The 18,439-nt window shown below is 38.0% G+C and overlaps 1 protein-coding gene across 1 annotated transcript in view; it reads right to left on the reverse strand.

Moving 5' to 3' along the window:
- The window catches only part of LOC115433631 (CREB3 regulatory factor-like), a 34,989-nt gene extending 16,750 nt beyond the window's left edge, over positions 1-18,239 (reverse strand). Inside the window, 4 exon segments of the mRNA XM_030155137.1 lie at positions 2,717-2,892; positions 5,153-5,278; positions 8,262-8,508; positions 18,112-18,239. Coding sequence (XP_030010997.1) covers positions 2,717-2,892; positions 5,153-5,278; positions 8,262-8,270 — 311 coding nt within the window. The 5' untranslated portion in view covers positions 8,271-8,508; positions 18,112-18,239.
- Between the last annotated feature and the right edge of the window lie 200 nt (positions 18,240-18,439).

The raw sequence follows: 18,439 nt of genomic DNA on the forward strand, positions 1-18,439 counted from the left end.
GCGGCAACCAGCTGCTTTGTTGTTTACTAGCCTTCAAAACGGTTTCCTGCCTGCAGGCAAAGTCACTACATGCTTCAAATCACCCACGGTCATGGCTGTATCAAACCAAGATGATCTGCCTCAGTGAGTATTGGTTGGTACTGCATCTGTCCTAAACCACCGACACTTTAATCCTCGGCAAAGTCCCTACAGTGGACACAAGTCAGCTGTCCTGTGCACTCATGAAACAGTGAGTCAAGTATTTAAGTTCATTGTTCAACTTAGGAAAGAAAGAATAGCCCATAAATTGATTATATGATGTAATGAAAAAGAATGAGTGGCGACTATTGATTGATTAAATGATATTTTGATAAGTGATTAACATTGCTTTCTCAGGTAAAATACTTCATACTTCATGTTGTAGATCCATCTTTAACAACAGGACGTTTTGCTGCTCTTCAATAACATATGCGGAGGACACTAGACTAGGGATGGACACTGAACCCCAGTATGAAATGGCCCCTGGGCCAAGTGAGTCAAGACCACACTGTTGATAAACTATTAGGTCATTGGTTTAAATAAAGACAGAAAAATGGAAATACAGTACATGTTACAGCAACATAAAAGTTCATTCATTCATCTTCTGAACCCACTTTATCCTCGTTAGGGTTGCAGGTGGTGTTGGAGCCTATCTCAGCTACCTATGTGCAAAGGTGGGGTCCGCCCTAGACAAAGATGCTTCTCATGACTACGATACATTTTTGCGATTTCTACTGAGACTTTGGTTCGAGTCTCCGAGGGGTTGGTGTACGAGATCCGAGCAGCTCAAACACACGCAGACATCCTGGAGACAGTAGCTGGTGTTCACTGAGAACTACATGGGAAAGTGGACACTTCTCTCTCTGACACAGAGCAACAAGTCTTTGCATATTCAAGCAGAAACATGAGTAATCTGTGAGAAAACCTGACGAAAGTCCTTGAAATACAGATGGAGAAATGGGCAGTTTATCTCACAGATCTGTCTGTCCTTTTTATGTCATGTATCACTATGCAGGCAGTCTGGAGCACAAATACAAGTGAATGATTAAAAGTGATCAGTGACCAGCTGATTATTTCACTATGGGTTGTTTATAAATTAAATAAACAAAAATGGTCAGACTTCATCATCATCTGATCTGTCAGTCATAGATTCAGAACAGGGGGTTAAAAGATCAAGATGCAGTAGGAAAACTACCATACTGTCAAAATACTGATAATAATAAAATGATATTATCGTCTACAGCAAATATTTATGATATTTGTTTGACTACATTGTTAGTAAAGTTCTGAATCAATGATAATGATTAGTTCAAAACAATGCTTTTGCCATTCTGTACTAAAAACATAATTTGATATTAATTATATAAGCCTAAGATACAAATGAGGAAATAAAGCAAATAATTATGAAATGATATATTTGAATTATAACCCTATCTAAAAAAGAACAGATTAGAAGACCATTAAAGTTGTCACAGTATTCTAGCTGATTTGCTTACTGAAGGTCTATATATTTGTGTTTAACAGATTGTCTTTTTTTTTTGGAAGTGACAGTGGGGATGGGAAGTTCGTATTTATGTCAGGTGTTTTTTTTTTTTATTTATTTATATTTCTTTTAAGCTTTAGTAGTTGTGCATTTTTGTTTATTATTGATGAAAGTTAAATAAACATATTAAAGACTAGGATAACATAAAAGTTAATCAAATGTATTGATAACAGTAGCAGTATCAATAAAACCTTGACAATACCCATCCCTCCACTAGATTTCAAATACAAAAAATAGCATTTGTGGAGAAAGCGTTTCAGGGGAAAATTCCCAGTTCCGTGCACTCCAGACATCCTCATTCTGGATGTTGTGTGGATCAGCACAAACCACTTTTTCTCTGTTTACTGAGCCAAAACTGTCTAAAAAGCACATTATTTTCAGCATACATAAGAGGACAGCTAGCGGACTGAGGAGATATTTGTTGAATTTGACAAAATGTATTAGATGTGAATTGTTTACACCTTTAACATAAGGATGAGTTTTATCATCATTAATGGTATGTTTTATTATCAAGATCATTTATCAAGTAAAAAAAATGGTTTGCTGTTTTCAGCTCTTCGTTTCCTTGTAAACAGAAAACCTTTGTACTGCTGGACAAATATTAGTCCATCTTTAAGGTATTTTTCAAAGCAACTGCAAAAACCAGAGTGAGGAATGAGCTATAGTAGGCTTTATGTTGCACAGGTAATTTATACTATTAAGACTAATTTATTCTCTATGTGCTTTATATACCAGAACCAATAGAACAGAATGTAATTTATTTCAATCTTGAAAGTTTTATGTCTATTGAACTATCACAACAAAAACAGCATCAAGTTTGATACTAGTCCTTTCTATTTGTGTCTATACTTTATTTTTGCATAAAACACCAGCTATGTATTTTTCATGGCTCCTTTAAACATCATTTTAGTGGCTTTTTTCTCTGTTTACTGCCAATTAAAAATTCTAAACAGACACAAGTCTGATTTAAGACCAGATCCCAAATGCAGACTCCTGGACTGTTAGTATTTAAAACCAGGTCCTGGTATACAGTAGGTTGTGACATTATTCACAGTTCAAGACACTTTAAACTTCAGAAAGTTTGTGTGTCCTTTACTTAGTGCTGAGGTGAACTTCGGGTAAAAATAAGCTGTCTATAAATAAATAATCCTGTACCTGGTGAGGTCTTCCCAGTAGGAGTCCCACTGTTCGAATGCTGAGCTGCTACACACTGTCTCACACTCGCCTAGACCCATCAGCTGATCCACACAGCCCTCCACCTCCTTGCCTCCGTCTCCGACCCCCACCATGCTGTCCCCACAGGGGCTCTGCCGGTGGGTTATGTCCCTGTCCTGCAGATGTAGAAAACATAGAGGCAACAAGTTTGAACATATTTGATTGTAGTTAAAAAGACTTTAACGATCATAAACCATAACATTTGTACTGCAACATGAAACACTAAATAATCTGAAAACAGAAAAATTAAAATGGAAACAGCCATATATATTTATCTATCTGTATCTATATGGTAGCATTTAGTGAGACCTCCCTTTGGACTTACCATGTCTTTAACCCTTTTGTTCAGACAATATGACATTTATTGCATTATTGCACTGCAACTGTCTGCTGTTTTATACCAGGTTTCATTCAACACACGTCAGGTGTTTCTATTTGTTTGTGCTGCTTAATGGTGACTTCAATCTTCAGATCACTTTTTTTTTTTAACTTTTTTGTGTGTCTTTTAAAGCTGTTCACATATGTCCTGTATTTTCCTGTATCTGAAGAAAGAAGAATAAGAAATAAATATGTTTCAACCCTTCAAAAACAACCAAGCTAACGGCGGCCTAAGACTTTTGTACAGTACTGTATTTATATGCTATCTGAGGTATTGAAAACAATACAGCCAGGCCAAGAATCTCACTTGTGCATGGACTTTTTTGTGCAATAAACTCATATGTATAATCTGTATACATGTCTGTATATACAATTATGTGTGTAAATATGTGTATATAAGTGCACGTATGAGTATCTCCCCTATCCAACCTGCGGCATGTTCAGCATGTGCACAACTGTAAAAAGTATTTATAGCTTTTTTGATTTGTCTTTATTTTTGATTTTGCTCTTTTACTCTTGTGTGCTTTGTTTGAACTCCACTCTTGCTGCTGTAAATCTGGAATTTCCCCTTGTGGGACTAATGAAGGAATAATTTATCTTATCTTTTCTCTCCCAAATATTGCTGTTCACAAGGTTTGATATATTTATTTCTAAAGGCAGAGAAGATCTCTTTATATTCCAAGCTTCTATATTTTAAAAGATGTACAGCTTTTGCATATAAGTTATTTTCAGACACATACTTCTGTTGAAAATAGTTTCAAGCATTTGTTCAGAAATCATTGTGTAGTACTGTTTAGTGTGACATTTCCCAAGATGATTGTTGTATGATATAAATCTCATATCCTGCAACTCTACTCTCAGTTTAGTTCTTTTCATTAAATATCAAAGTTTAAATCTCTGTAATTACACGTGCCCATCACATACATAAACTACGACGACTTTCAAGGCTTTGTTTTGACTCTTGCCAAGTAAATAAAAGTCAAGTAAAAGACAAATTCCTTACATTTAGTAAAACTAAATACTGGCAGAAAACGTCACAGAAATCATTTACTTAACTTAATCTGTTGCCTGTGAACACTGATTAAAAGCTGTCAGATAGTCATTCGGAAAGTCAGCATCACATTAATGTGTTACTATGGCGCAAGAACTTTGGGGTGATCAGGTGTATCACTTGCTTAGCTCCGAGCAGACGATAAATTGAGGCAGACAACTGCAGCTGACAGTGTGAGTGGCGACAGGTGAGCTGTCACATCAGCCGTCTGTGAGTCTAGCAAATGTCACATGGTGCTAAACAATTACAAACGTGATGCTCTGCTCAAAATGCCACGCCAGCAGCTGAGCCGACTACATACAAATGTTCATCCGCTTTCATTTCTATTTAGAAAAGTCCCACCACAAGTGTTACTGTGGTCTCATATCACTGCAGAAAACGGGGCATTCACAGCAAGCTCATCAAGCAAACAACTGAAAATACCAATACTGTTTTGGTTTCATGTTTGCAAACAGAATATTTCAACTACAGCACCAACAACTTGAGGTTAAAATGTAATATCCCTCTATAAAATTTTTGAATTTGAAAGGTCAAATTTTTCACTTCACGACACCTGCCAAGCTCTGAACAAACCAACAACAAAAGCATATAAGATATTCATGAGATGAGAGGCTAAATAATCAACAGCCTATTCATCCTTCCATCAAACTGACGCTCTGGACAACTGCTACAAATGAGGCTTAAGTATTCATTATGAAAAGTTAATTTAATTTGACTCTTTTACTTAAATATTTCTTCTAGCTGGCCCTCAGTGCCAGCACATTGCAAGTAGGACAGCAGCTGTTGGTGATGTGAAAAGAAGTGAAAGGATGTTTAACAAGGCCTGGTGCTGTGCTGCGGCAGAGTCTGAATTTGAGCAGTGTGTGTCTATGGGGCTATAAACTAGGCTCGCATGCAGGTTAAAGAGTGTATTCCTTAGTACAATGCGACTGTGTGCAGCCACTCACCAGTTCATACATGAAATCTGGGTCAGAGCTGGTGGCGAGCAGCTCAGTGCTGGTCAGGGCCTGGTCAACAAATGAGTAGTTCTGAAAGGCATCCCCAAAGGGAGGCTCCATCCCGCTGACACTGGGCTGCAACACAACCAGAAAAAGAAAAACACATAAAGAAACAATGACAAATTATAACAACACAAACACAACATATGTGCTCCTGACTTAGTTTTTTTCTCATTTGGTTCAGTTTTCTTTTATTTACAATTTTAATGTATTAATTGCATATTCAAGATTTTCAAAGGTTAAAACTTAACTCAATTTTCTGCATTTTGTCCATCCTAATACACACACAGTAACAAACATTAGCATTAGCAATTAGCATTAGCACATAGCACACATTAGGAGCTACAAGTTAGTCAAACTGAAGTCATTCTGGCACATTAAACTTTATCAACAGCAACATATCAACATATCCACCAACGCCACTAACTGCTGAACTGAACATCTAAGCCAAAGTAATAAAAATTAAACAAATAAATAAATAAATGAGAGAATAAATCTGAATCAAAACACCATTGAGTTCAAAGTAAATTAGCTAACCTAAACAAATCTACGCAATGTTATGTGCAATTTCTACTTCCTCAGGTATTCTGTATTATTCTGCATATTCTACTACCAGAGCCCAGTTCTGCTGCCACAAATTTGTAAAAGTCTATACCTCACGTGCACCAAAGCACACAAGCTGATCGATTAACCTGTTTCATACTTGTTAGAGGTTGAGAGCTCTACAAAAGCTCATCCATACTACCATTTAAAAATTCCACAAAAGACTGGTAATTTCACTGTATATAATATACACTATATATAAAAAATACCTTTAGTTTAAGTAGTGAGAAGAAATGAAGATAATCTGTCAAAACATGTCATTGCTTCTTCACATTGACATGCAGGAATTGTCACATTGGATTGACATGTACAGCAAAGTTTTAGGAAAGTTTTACAGTTTGCCTATGCTCAGGCTGATATATGTGACAAATGTACTGTACTGTTCAAGTCTTAGGTCACCTTTATGTAGCTTTGCTGTTTTTACAGAATGTACATATTTATTTCTCAGTCTCTTTTGTTAAAATAAAAGAGTAAAATACATAGAAAATATGTGCCCAGTACTGAAAACACAAAATGCAAACATCAGTATTTGGTATCATCACCATCTGCAGTTAGTATCTTTAAATATAGCTTCTTTTTGGCTGTATTGAAGTTTTCTTGGGTAATCTTGTGGTCTGCTCAGAAGTTCAAGACAAGGGTGCAAGGGGAGTTCACACAAAAGAATTTCCACTTTGGTCTGTAAAAACTTTTTTTTTTCCTGAAATATTTTAAAGGTTGTTCAGGTATTTTCTGTATATTATGGTTGTATCTTGAAATACAGACTGCGACAGGTAAATGATCATTAAGGCCTTTGTTGAAACACCAAACCTCAGACTTTTGCACAGTTGTGTATAAACAGGAAGTATGGGGAGATGAAAAGAGGTGCAAAACAGAGTGCCAACGATAAGATGATAAAATTTTTAAAAAGCCTCATTTGATATTTAACTCCACAAATGTAAAGTGAAAGAGCTTGGGACTGCCATCTCCATGTTTGTTGCTGCTGTGGCCATACTGCGGCTGCGTGGAATTCCCATTCCCACAAAGCACTTTGCAACAAAATTTCTGAAAAGGCCCAGGTGACATTTTGGTTTGGTATGTAAACAAACGGACTGCTTATGATGGAGACAACTTCGAAGTTGTTCACCGTGAGGGAAGTGATTCAGGTGCATAATCACAGAAAGACTAATGGATTCGTGATACTTAGGCTATCACTCGGGTTTTACAGATTTGATGAAAAATTGGTGACAAACGTCATACGCTGCTTTAAGTAATATCCGATAATTAACCACAGATAATTAAAACTCTGAAGCTTAAATTATGTTCAAACTTTAACTAAGTGACTCAACAATCAGTAGATTCCCAGCATGTTTTTAGAAATATCCCAAGAGTAACTCATTCACTCATTTAGTGTGAGACCATCTGCCCCCAGCAGCTGTTGGGATGCAGCGTCTACATCACACATCACACTGAACCAAACTGGACCACGTTTTACATCCATGACTCTGTCAGCGGGTTTACTGAGGAGCTCTGTGTTTACTTGTCTGGGGATCTGAAGGGTTTGATTTGAATAGAACTCAATAATATGCAGAAAAAAAACATATTGCAAAATATTTTATTTTTGTACTAACTTCTGCACCTGTAGCTGGGTTTCCATTACCCTCAGAAATGCGCAAAATTTAAATTGCATGATAGAAATCTGGTAATGGAAACACCAACATGTTGCAAAAACTGTCAAAGATGGCAAAAAAGTTTTTACGCTCTCATGAGGTGGTTTTTGAGACGTTTCGATATAGAAGTATAGCGCAGAAGTGTAATGGAAACACATTTTGCTCCTTTTCACACATCTGTGCTTGGTGGTTTTGCTCAGGCCAAACGTCTCACCTATGACCCTGTACTCAGAACAGGTGGTTCTAGTTTGTATTGGGCAACAGACACTCACTTTTGTGTAGGAACTGCTTCCCGAGGGTATGACTAGTCTGGTCCCACGAGAGGTTCAATAACATCACACAGTTCCTTAAACGTTGCTCGGGCCATTCAGAAATTCTGGATCCACAACTCGTTGGTGAATTCTTGATGTGCAGTTCTCTCCCAAAAATCCATTCTGTGTGGCCGCTACCATGAATAAGGATTTTGCCTTGGGAGGATTATACATTCCCTTCTTCTTTTGTTTACGACAGTCACTGTAATAGCAGTAGATGAACCAACACTACATTGCCAACACTGTGGAGGTTCTGCATGAAACTCAGTGTGTCCACCTTCCTTAAATGAGCATCTTGTGAGAACTATACAGTATTTTATGAGAATTACGACATGTCGCAAGATGGGACTTTACTAGAATCATGCATCAGAGGGCAAACGCTTTTCAATGGAAACACCTACAAGTAGCACTTGGTCGAAATTGTAGGAATATGGCTTTATTTTGCAGAAAACTGTAATGAAAACCCAGCTTGTGACAGGACAGCCCCCCTCCCCTTACCTGAGGCATTGCCAAGCACAGCTTAGAGCTCCAGCGGGGGGAACCCCTGGGTCTCCTGTCCAGTCCCAGTGGTGTGAAGTTTTCTGATGAGCGCAATAAATGAATGCTGAGGGAGACGATCACAGTGCTGGTGGATGCAGCCTGCCGGGCTGGAGGGGAAAGGGGGAAGGGAGGGGGATCAGTAAGTTGGCTCGACCTGGCCTGGTCTGGTCTGTTGTTCTGGTGTGATTCTCTGTATGCTTCAGGTCTGTGGTGAAAACAGAGAGAAAGAGAGCAGAGTTAAATGTAGGATTAAGATAAAACAAACAAAAAAAACCACTGAAAACAGGCAGGTGCATTTTAACCACAACCACAACATTTGTTTGGTACTTTCCCAACAGATGAAAAGAGGATGAACTCTCCTCTCCTTTTATCGAAGAAATTAAATTGTACAAACTACATTGAATATAAACAAATATATGCCATAGAAACATAATATGGCACATAAAAACAGAACATTTGGGGGTAAAACATCAGAAAATTAATGTAATAAATCTCATTGTCTGAACAACAGGGTTAAAGACATGTTAAGTGCAAAGGGAGGTCACACTAAATATTGCCACTTTAGTTTATAGAAGGTGTTTCTCTTTGAGCCTTTAGTTTTTATTGCTGTACATACTGCACATATATCCAGATTGTATTTTAATAAAGCAACTGAGAAACAAAACTGTTAGCCTTGGACTTTTGCACAATAATGTATATTTACACATTCATGCATAACTCAGAAACACAACTACTCCATTAAACAACGACATCTCAGTGAGATGGATCTTATTAATGCCATATTATTTAGCATAACTCGCTGCACACTTTTAATACCCCTTGGCCAAATATAGTGATTCTATTGAAAGTTACTGCCCTATAATTTAGATTAGATTGTCTTTGTGTAAAACGTATTACATACATATTTATATTTGAAAGTACTCAGATATTATAACTGCACAAGGCTGTTTTAAGCAAACATATCACCCCAACAAAGGGGTAATGTCTCCATTTGATCTTGAAAAATTAGGTCAGGGTGACCTATTTTCAATAGGCTTTTGCTCCATGCCAAGATGCATCCACACTATAAATTTGGTGCGGATATGTCAATGCATTCTTCAGATAAAACGATTACATCGTTGAATGGACAGACAGACTGACAGATGACAAAACAATTACAACACCCCTTCAGCCAGAAGGTGGCCAAGGGGTAAAAACAATCACAAGCTCAAGATATGATCCACATATATGACAAAAAAAGTTGAAATGCTCAACCTACACAGTCAAGACACAGACACTCCGGCTACATAATGACAAGTTGAACCTGATAGCGCATCGAGTTGCTGCACCAGACTAACCAGCATGTGAAAATGGAAGTAGCCTCTTCTTGCAACCTGTAACTGCAGTGTGATGTTTATTTTCAGGGTTTAAATTCAACTCAAGATTTGCTTCCATCACACTTCACTGCACATACACAACTAGAACAAATCCCTCATCAAGGCACATTTGTTTCCACTAAAGTGTGAGTGAGGACATACAACTGTACAGACTATATTGAAATACGTGGGCAACAGGTGTTTGTAAGCATCCAAATAACAAAGACTTTAAAATGACAGAGTGACATAACTGGTTCATATTACTGTTAATAGTAATAATAATAGAGTATTGTATAGTATAGTAATAGTAATCTGCAAATTAGTGCAGATGAATATTAATCTACTAAGCAAATTTCTTTTATTCTTTGTGCATTCAGTGATTTCAGAGTCAGTGTCTTTCTTGCAGAATCCAGTCATAAAGGTTGTTCTAAACAAGTTAATGAAGTTATGTTATTTTCAATCTTGGTGAAAATGAATTGCCACATGGAGACAATAATGGTTAATTGAATTTAACTGGATATATATTAGTGTACTGATTATATTTGCCCCTTTAAAACAAAATGAATAGCTATCTACCCATTCTAAAAGACACACAGCAACACCTTAAAATGTGTTGGTTTCCTGTGTAACACAGAAGAACATTGTGCTTTTGATTTCCTATGAACACGGTGGACGTAACAACAAACTGAGTGTGATGCAGCTTGTGACATTTGTTGAGACCAGATTTGGTCTTTCGAACTCGTACTTTGTAGTTAACAACAGATAAAAGTGTGGGCTGGAATGTATTGTATGTCTGAGCTAGAAATAACAACAGCATTTAACATGTTAAAATGCTATTTTCTTGTCCATCAATCCCTTCACCGTTAGTCCTGCAGTGTGCCTTCTTCTGCGGTGCTCATTATCTCAATGTGCAGTCATATAAACGAGGATATATGCAATCAATACTCCTTGGCCATGTGATTAATCTCACCTTCTCTCAAAGTGAACAGATAATGAGAAGTCTCAATATTTGACAGGTTAAAAGTTCAATCAGATTAAGGTGTCTGTGAAACAAACACAGCTGGATCAATTCATGACAGCAAGCAAACACATCAAACATAAATGAGCAGGACATTTTAGTGCCTGCAAAGACAGCGTCAGTCATGACTAAAGACTTTCTAATGCGCTGAGGAAAGTGGAACTGCAACCCATTGTACCTGTTGTACAAAAGCAGACACCCAGGCCATTGTTGGTCAGATAAATAGCTGCTATAGGTCTAAAGCATCACATCATGGGAAACAGCATCTCTGTGCTTCTATGAATGCTGTTCTGTTGCCTCAAGGCATCTCTGTGTTTCCTGCTGAGGTTAACTGCAGGCGGGGAGGCTCTTCAGGCCCTCTGTCTCCATCTCTGGACCTGAAGCCAGCACAGCACAAAGCAGGTCTACCACAAACACTTTTACAGCCAGACTAAAGAGCTTAACTCTGAAGTTCCTCTGAAGTACTATAGTGTGTACGCAGAATGTTGCTGACTTTTACGCTTCAATAAACAAAGAGTACTGTTGAAATGGGTGTGTATACAGTACAGTGTGAAGCAGTAAATATTTGTCAATATTGTTCAGACTGAGGGAGCCAGGATATCTGACATATTCAGGGCAGAGGAGCTATTTAGCAAATCAGGGCTGGAAACTCCTGGAATCTCATGTTTTCACCGATTCAGCTGCTTCACAAGGTAACATGATTGAAGGACATAGATTTGCTCAGCATGTTAAAACCATTTACACTGAGGCTGAACTTCGATGACAACCAGACATTTTCACTGATTTTAAAGCTTCTTTCTTGAAAACTTGTTTTTTTTCTCTTATGTATGGTTGGTTTTGTAAAACGTTCCAAGTAAGAAAATTGCTAAGAAATTTGATGAAGTTCATTACATAAATGAATTAACAACTGAAAAAATAAGTGGAGCTTACTAATACCTCTGCCCCACTGCATAACACTTTGCCCCTCCTGCTTTGAGAAATTGGTTGAACAAAAATCTCGGACAGACGGATGGATGGTTTTACTATATACCCCCAGCCTATGGGCAGGCAGAGGTATAATTAAGTTTATTGCAATTTCCTATCGTATACATTTCTTAAGTCCAGCTGAATTGTGCCTATTACAATTTATGAAAACTTGATATTCTCAAATTAAGAATACCTCATTCCTATCAATGATTTGGATTGTTGTAATTTAGCTCAATATTAGCTGGTACATTGTATTTAGACAAAATTAAATATGTTTCCTTAAATTTAAACAACTATACTAATGGACAATATGTTTCCTGAAATTATTTTTCATCCTGAATAAAAAATCTACCTAATTGTGTAAACTCTAGAGCACCTATGTTCAGAGTGCTTGTTTGGTTTAGAAAAAAAAGCCTCACTGTTCTGCACTGTCTTGTTTGTGCCTCTGCTTGTTTGTGAACCTCATTTCCCTGCTTCACTTACCCATTGACTGTGACATATGTGCTGATCTTTAGTCTCTGTACTGTCTTTTGCATAACAAATAAATGAGAATCTGCATGGAGACACAGCAAACAGCTGACACTCACAAGCGTGGTGGTGGGGGGGCAGCATCACTTCCTTTGGGTGACGACTGACTCAGATGAACTTCTCACCCCTGAGTTTTGTCCCACTGTACACACATACACTTTGTATACACACAGGATGTCATAACAGTGATTACAAAAGCAACACCTCTACAAAAACAAAGTTGCTTGCAGCTCATTAACATTTATACATAAAAATACATGCAACAATTTTAGCAGACTGTCTGCTAAAATCTGAAAACCTATCTGTTGACTGTCATTATATCTCCACGTGCATGTCCTTCCAGGAGAGATGTGTCTGGTTTCATTTGTAGCAGCAGCAGCAGCAGAAAAAAGAAACATATGGGAGGAACATGACAATAACACCAGTGCTAATCCAAACTCAGTGCTTTCATAAAAAAACAACAGGACGTTTGTGTTGTCCAGCTATCTGACATAAATGCAGATTATGAGTCACTATGCTCCTCACCTTGCCAGTCAAAGCAACACACAATGTGTTCCAGCAGCAGTATTTAATAATCCACCTCACTGCTCAGTAGCTGACACAGACTGAGATGCAGACCCAGATATTTATGATGGAGCCTGACGGGCCACAAAAAGCTTGAGCTCAGTTTTTCTCTCAGGTTTTGGTCAAATTTCATCAGAAAAGGACACAAGCATCAGGCTGTTTTTAACAGGGTTTAAAGCTGTCAATAGGCTTAGATTTCAGACTTATCAAAACATATACTATCCATAATTAAATGAGGTGATTTGTCCATAAAATATCACAAATCAGGACTGATCAATAGGGCTAACATTTTAGATTTAGTGTTCATGCACTATTCATTCAATCATAAGACCATTTTTTATGTCTCCATGAAGTCCAGACAAATCATGATTCAAAACTGTTTTGTGACTTCTTTTGGGAATTCTTTTACTTTATTCAGAAACAAAAAAAATTGATTAGCCTGATTAATCTGATATATTAATTGGTGTTTCCAACAAATCTAAACCCCCAAACATAGTCATTCTATCAAGTAACTAGAAGCACTCGGAGAGTGCAGACCTCCGCCAAGGCTGATCAGTGCCCCCCCCCGTGGGCCCCCCCACCCCCGATCACCACCAAAATTTAATCATTTCTTCCTTATCCCATTTCCAACAAACCCTGAAAATTTCATCCAAATCTGTCCATAACTTTTTGAGTTATGTTGCACACTAACGATCAGTGGCCCCCTCTCGTGGGCCCCCCCACCCCCGATCACCACCAAAATTTAATCATTTCTTCCTCATCCCATTTCCAACAAACCCTGAAAATTTCATCCAAATCTGTCCATAACTTTTTGAGTTATGTTGCACACTAACGATCAGTGCCCCCCCCGTGGGCCCCCCCACCCCCGATCACCACCAAAATTTAATCATTTCTTCCTCATCCCATTTCCAACAAACCCTGAAAATTTCATCCAAATCTGTCCATAACTTTTTGAGTTATGTTGCACACTAACGGACAGACAAACAAACAAACAAACAAACAAACAGACAGACAGACAGACAGACAGACAAACAAACAAACCCTGGCAAAAACATAACCTCCTTGGCGGAGGTAATAATTACATTTGGAGACAATAACAAACAAAAAATTTTAACGTGTTTCAGCTTTGGACAGATTTTTTGCAGCTTCATGTGTATGTCCAGCATTTTTTCCTTACAATACTGATGTTTGTTTAGGCCCAACACCCAAACCATTTTGTCACTGACTATGCAAAATTAGAAAAAATTCAAAGCAGAGTGCATCAAAACTAACAACAAAGTCACTTTCCCTACCCCAAGGAATAACTTTGGACAATTAGCAAGAATTTCAAGCTTTCTTTCATAAATACGATAAGAATAATGGTTGAAAACGATGTAAGAAAGGTTCAATTAATTTACTTCAAGTCATTCCAAAGTGCTCAAACAGCACCCAAACCCTTTGAAAATGTAAGGAAGCCCATAACACCTTTCCAACAAGTAGAGGATTTCTGTTGAGTCTGAATCAACACATGACTTTTGCCTGTCTATCCCAGCTACTGAAACATTACTGTCACTCTCAATAATATGATTGACTCCTGGTTCTACTGCTCAGATGCGCTGTAGCTACATCTCTCTCTGCTGCTGCATAGTGTCATTTGTAATCTCACTACGAATACATGGTTTCCTGTGTCAGTGTCACAGATGTGGCTGTCGACACCCAGCAAAAACAGACTCAGACACAGCTCTCCCTTTTGTGCCTCAAATACAAGAACAAATACATTTTATTATAATTGTGTCAAGTCAAAATGTCTCAGCATTGCTTGTTTCAACAGCAGACAAATATGACAAATATGACTACTGTATTTGTTTCTCTTAGTTTCCAGTGAGCATTTAAATATTTAAATACTGCTGACCACACTGATAAGGGACATGGATTAAATACAACTTCCTGTTTTAACCACTACTAGACTAGTTTCTCAGTCAGAAAATGTAACATGATACTGTGGCATAAAATGATTACCTCTCACACAAGGACAATCAATAATGAATGTAATGATGATTATCTGCCAACAAGGCTAAATATATAGTTGGACAGGAACATTCAGATGTTATTTTTTCACACAAACTACAGAAAAACAGTAAAGACACACATTTACAGTGCCGTTACTATATGCGAATACTCCCCCTCTACAGCAATTCAGATCTGAACAAAAGCGAAAAGTCCAGCTGTGACGGTGCTATGCTCGACTCAGTGCTCTAGTATCATACAAACAGCTCACATTCTCCACCTCACAATACTGGACATGATCCAAGTAGGCCAATCACCAGTGTCTTATTTGGAATGAGTTGCCTATTGATAGCCGTCAATTCCTGATTCCTGCCAGGATAAGAACCAAGAGACGCCAACCTTTTCATGTAAAGTCCATGTGACAGAACTTCTGGAAAAGTGGCGAATCAGCAAGTCCTACATTTGTGCAAGAACTGTTACTCGCAAACAGGAAATTCACAGTTTGACTGATGGGGCTTTTACAGATTTATTTATATAAGCTGTTTTGGATCCTATGACATAAACACACAGGTTCCAAGTCTGTTGCCAATTTAACATCACAATTTTTGAAGTTGTCTGTGAATGTAACACTGCTAAAAATGTATGGAAGTCATGTGATGCTTCCACTGACACTGATGAGATTCCCTCCTGCTGTACTGAAATTTGGAACAAAATGATAAGACATTTTTCAGTACTGTATATTAGCTACCTAGTTCAGTCGTTTCCATTAATGCATCAAAGTTTGGTCCCCAGCCCATATCATACATAGTTATAACACACCCTTTAAGTGTTGTTCTAAACATATCGTGGTGTTTGGGAAAATAATATCAAGTATACTACTTGTTATATTATGAATAGGAACAGCTGGTTGCAGCATTTTTCATTCAGCATCTTGTTGTTAAGCACTGAAACGCTCTAAGACAACTTCACACATTTACGCCAACAGAAATAACTAATAACATAATTAACTGCAGCAATACTTCAGCAATAATTGCTGGAAATGAGCCGTCAATAATGTTATTAAATCTTTCTGTGCATTTAATGTGATTCATTAAGAAAGACGAAAAACAAGTGCTCCCTTAAGGTATGGAAAATATCTAGGTTAGCAATATTTTTAAGAAAGAAAGATGATATATCTCGTGAATGAAATTACTTTTTACCGGAAAAGAAAAGATGAATGGCTTATTTTCAACAAGCAAATGCATCTGTCAAAGCAAAAATATTAATTATATACAATATAGCTGGATAGCCCTGTGATTTTACTATGAAAAGTTGGCAGTTTATTTTAGATATTTATAAATAAAGGTGGTTAATGCTTTACAGTGCTGCACTCAATGTGCAGCACAGGTTTGTTACAGCAAGATGCCATGATTTTAAATGATTAAAATAGATTTAGTGTCTCCCTGTCTTCTCAAAACATTCCTGTGACCAAATGTAAATTAATGTACAAACACACAGGCAGTTTATGTTCTTGATAATGTTATTCAACTTGACTACTTCTATATTATTGTTACTGACAGATGAAAGTGCAATGAATTTTGTGCTTTGAGGAGAAGCCAGTAATATTTTAGGAGCCAGTGCAGCAGACGTATAAAGATGTAATCACAAAAAAGTACACATAACAAAGAATAATGAATAGAAATATGCCATGCTATATGTATACTTGACCTATTTATTGTGTTAAAATACACGTTGCTGTGTATAAATATTGAAAATATCCCTTGTGGTCACAAAACAATGGGCATGGATGACCAGTTCTAGCACAGACGTTGCAGGTGCTGATGAAAGCACAGTGAGCTTTGCAGTTTCCCAAAACGCAATATAAACTAAGTAGACCACACTGCTAAAAGAGCTGAAAGACTTAACATAACTGTAGCTCAAAAACACAGGTAAAATTCACAATAACTGGTGATGATGACTCAATCTGTTAAGAAAACACTAAGAGTCTCATCTCTGCAACTCTACGAGGACTCCATGAGCACAGCGTGGGAGCGCAAACAAACTCAACAATCACTATACGAGTACAGATTACAAATGAACTTCTACGAACCGCCAATAAAGTCATAACTATCAGCATCATCTTCCCAGTCTCTGCACCCATCACAGATCCTCAGCAAAGCAAAACAAAGGCTCACCCAAACCCTTTGTGCCAACACCCACGTAATCCTTCCTCCTTATTGGTCAAGCGCAAAACGCGGCCCGCCTCCAGGCGCGTCTCATTGGCTGAAGGGACTATCAATTGTGAGAGCTGCTTCATAATAAACAGCCAGTTTCAATCTAGGTTGAGGCGGAAGATAAACAAGTTGAAGGCCTACATGCCCGTGGCCTAGTTTGCTATTTAAACCAGATATTTAAAGTAAAATTCACTATATACCACTCAACGTCAATGTAACGCAAGATTAGACACCGATTGGTGACTTCTAATAGCATTTCTAGCAAAGAAGACACACTATATCACATGTCTGTCTTCATATACAACACTAATCATAGCGAAAATACATATTAATTGACATTTAAAAAGCAGTATTTGCTCAGACTTACCTCCTGTGAAAATAAAAATCTGGTTTGCATGTATTATCTACTTTAGATCACATGGAAATTTTTAGCTGGGCCGAGTTTTTTTCCAGCACCAGCGGACGTGTTTGGTGTTGGGGGGCGTGTACCTACCGAGAGCTTAGTGCTGCCTGCAAAAAGTCAGTTTTCACCATTTCCCTGGCATACTGAGGCTTTTGTTAACATCAAGATTAATTAATACACAGCTATTCGAGATTCTAGATATATTAACGAGAAAAAAAGTGATACTGAAGGATAAATATCATGGTTTGGACAGTTAAAAAGTAAAGAACATGTCAGCCTGCTTACATAAGTACAGTTTGTTCCCTCGTAACCATGAGTCAGGCATGTCATCATATTGTTAAAGTAAATAATTAAGCAAAAGCAACGTAAATAACTGATCAAACAGAGCGATATTGGACATGTTTAACGCTAGCTGACATTTAACGACGTTTAAATCAGCCCATCCTGAAGCGTTCGCTAGCTACACATCTGTCTCACTAAACACTTCCTGATGAAGCTCGATAAACTGCAGAGTGCGATAAGCGATACATCAGCTATATTGACTTTTCCTTAAATGTGCTTTTAATGCGGAACTAGCGTCTCTCGCGTCATTTTCACCTGCATCCCTTGGCCAGTATGGCCTCCGTCCGCCCCCTTCCTCATCCCAGCAGAAGCCCGATACACAACAACAACCGACCTGCCGTTAGCTTCAAAGCTAACCCTCCGCCGCGGAGAAAACACCGAGACAGCGCTCGACAAAGTTCCCCCAAAACGGACCAATAACGGCCTTACTCACTTTAGGACATCCACGCATACGTCTTGCCTTGTGTTGGACCTCTTGTCGGTTCTCGTGTTGGAGATAATAAGGCCCCCTTTTCAATGGAGTCCACACGCTGTTACAGCTCTCTCGGGTTTGTTTTGTTTTTCTTCTTCCTGACGGGTTCCTGGAAAGCGCGTGACTACCTGGCCACGTGGTGCGCCGCGGGGCCAATAGAAGTAGCGCTCGAGACGGGGAAACATCTATGTAACCTTTCACCATCACTAATAATCAATATAAGTATCATTAAAAACTGATTAAAAAAATAGATTACATAACAGAATTCAATTGTCATTGTTAGTCGCGG

The sequence above is a fragment of the Sphaeramia orbicularis genome, chromosome 14 (genome assembly GCF_902148855.1).
Source record: "Sphaeramia orbicularis chromosome 14, fSphaOr1.1, whole genome shotgun sequence".
Classification (NCBI taxonomy): Eukaryota; Metazoa; Chordata; class Actinopteri; order Kurtiformes; family Apogonidae; genus Sphaeramia; species Sphaeramia orbicularis.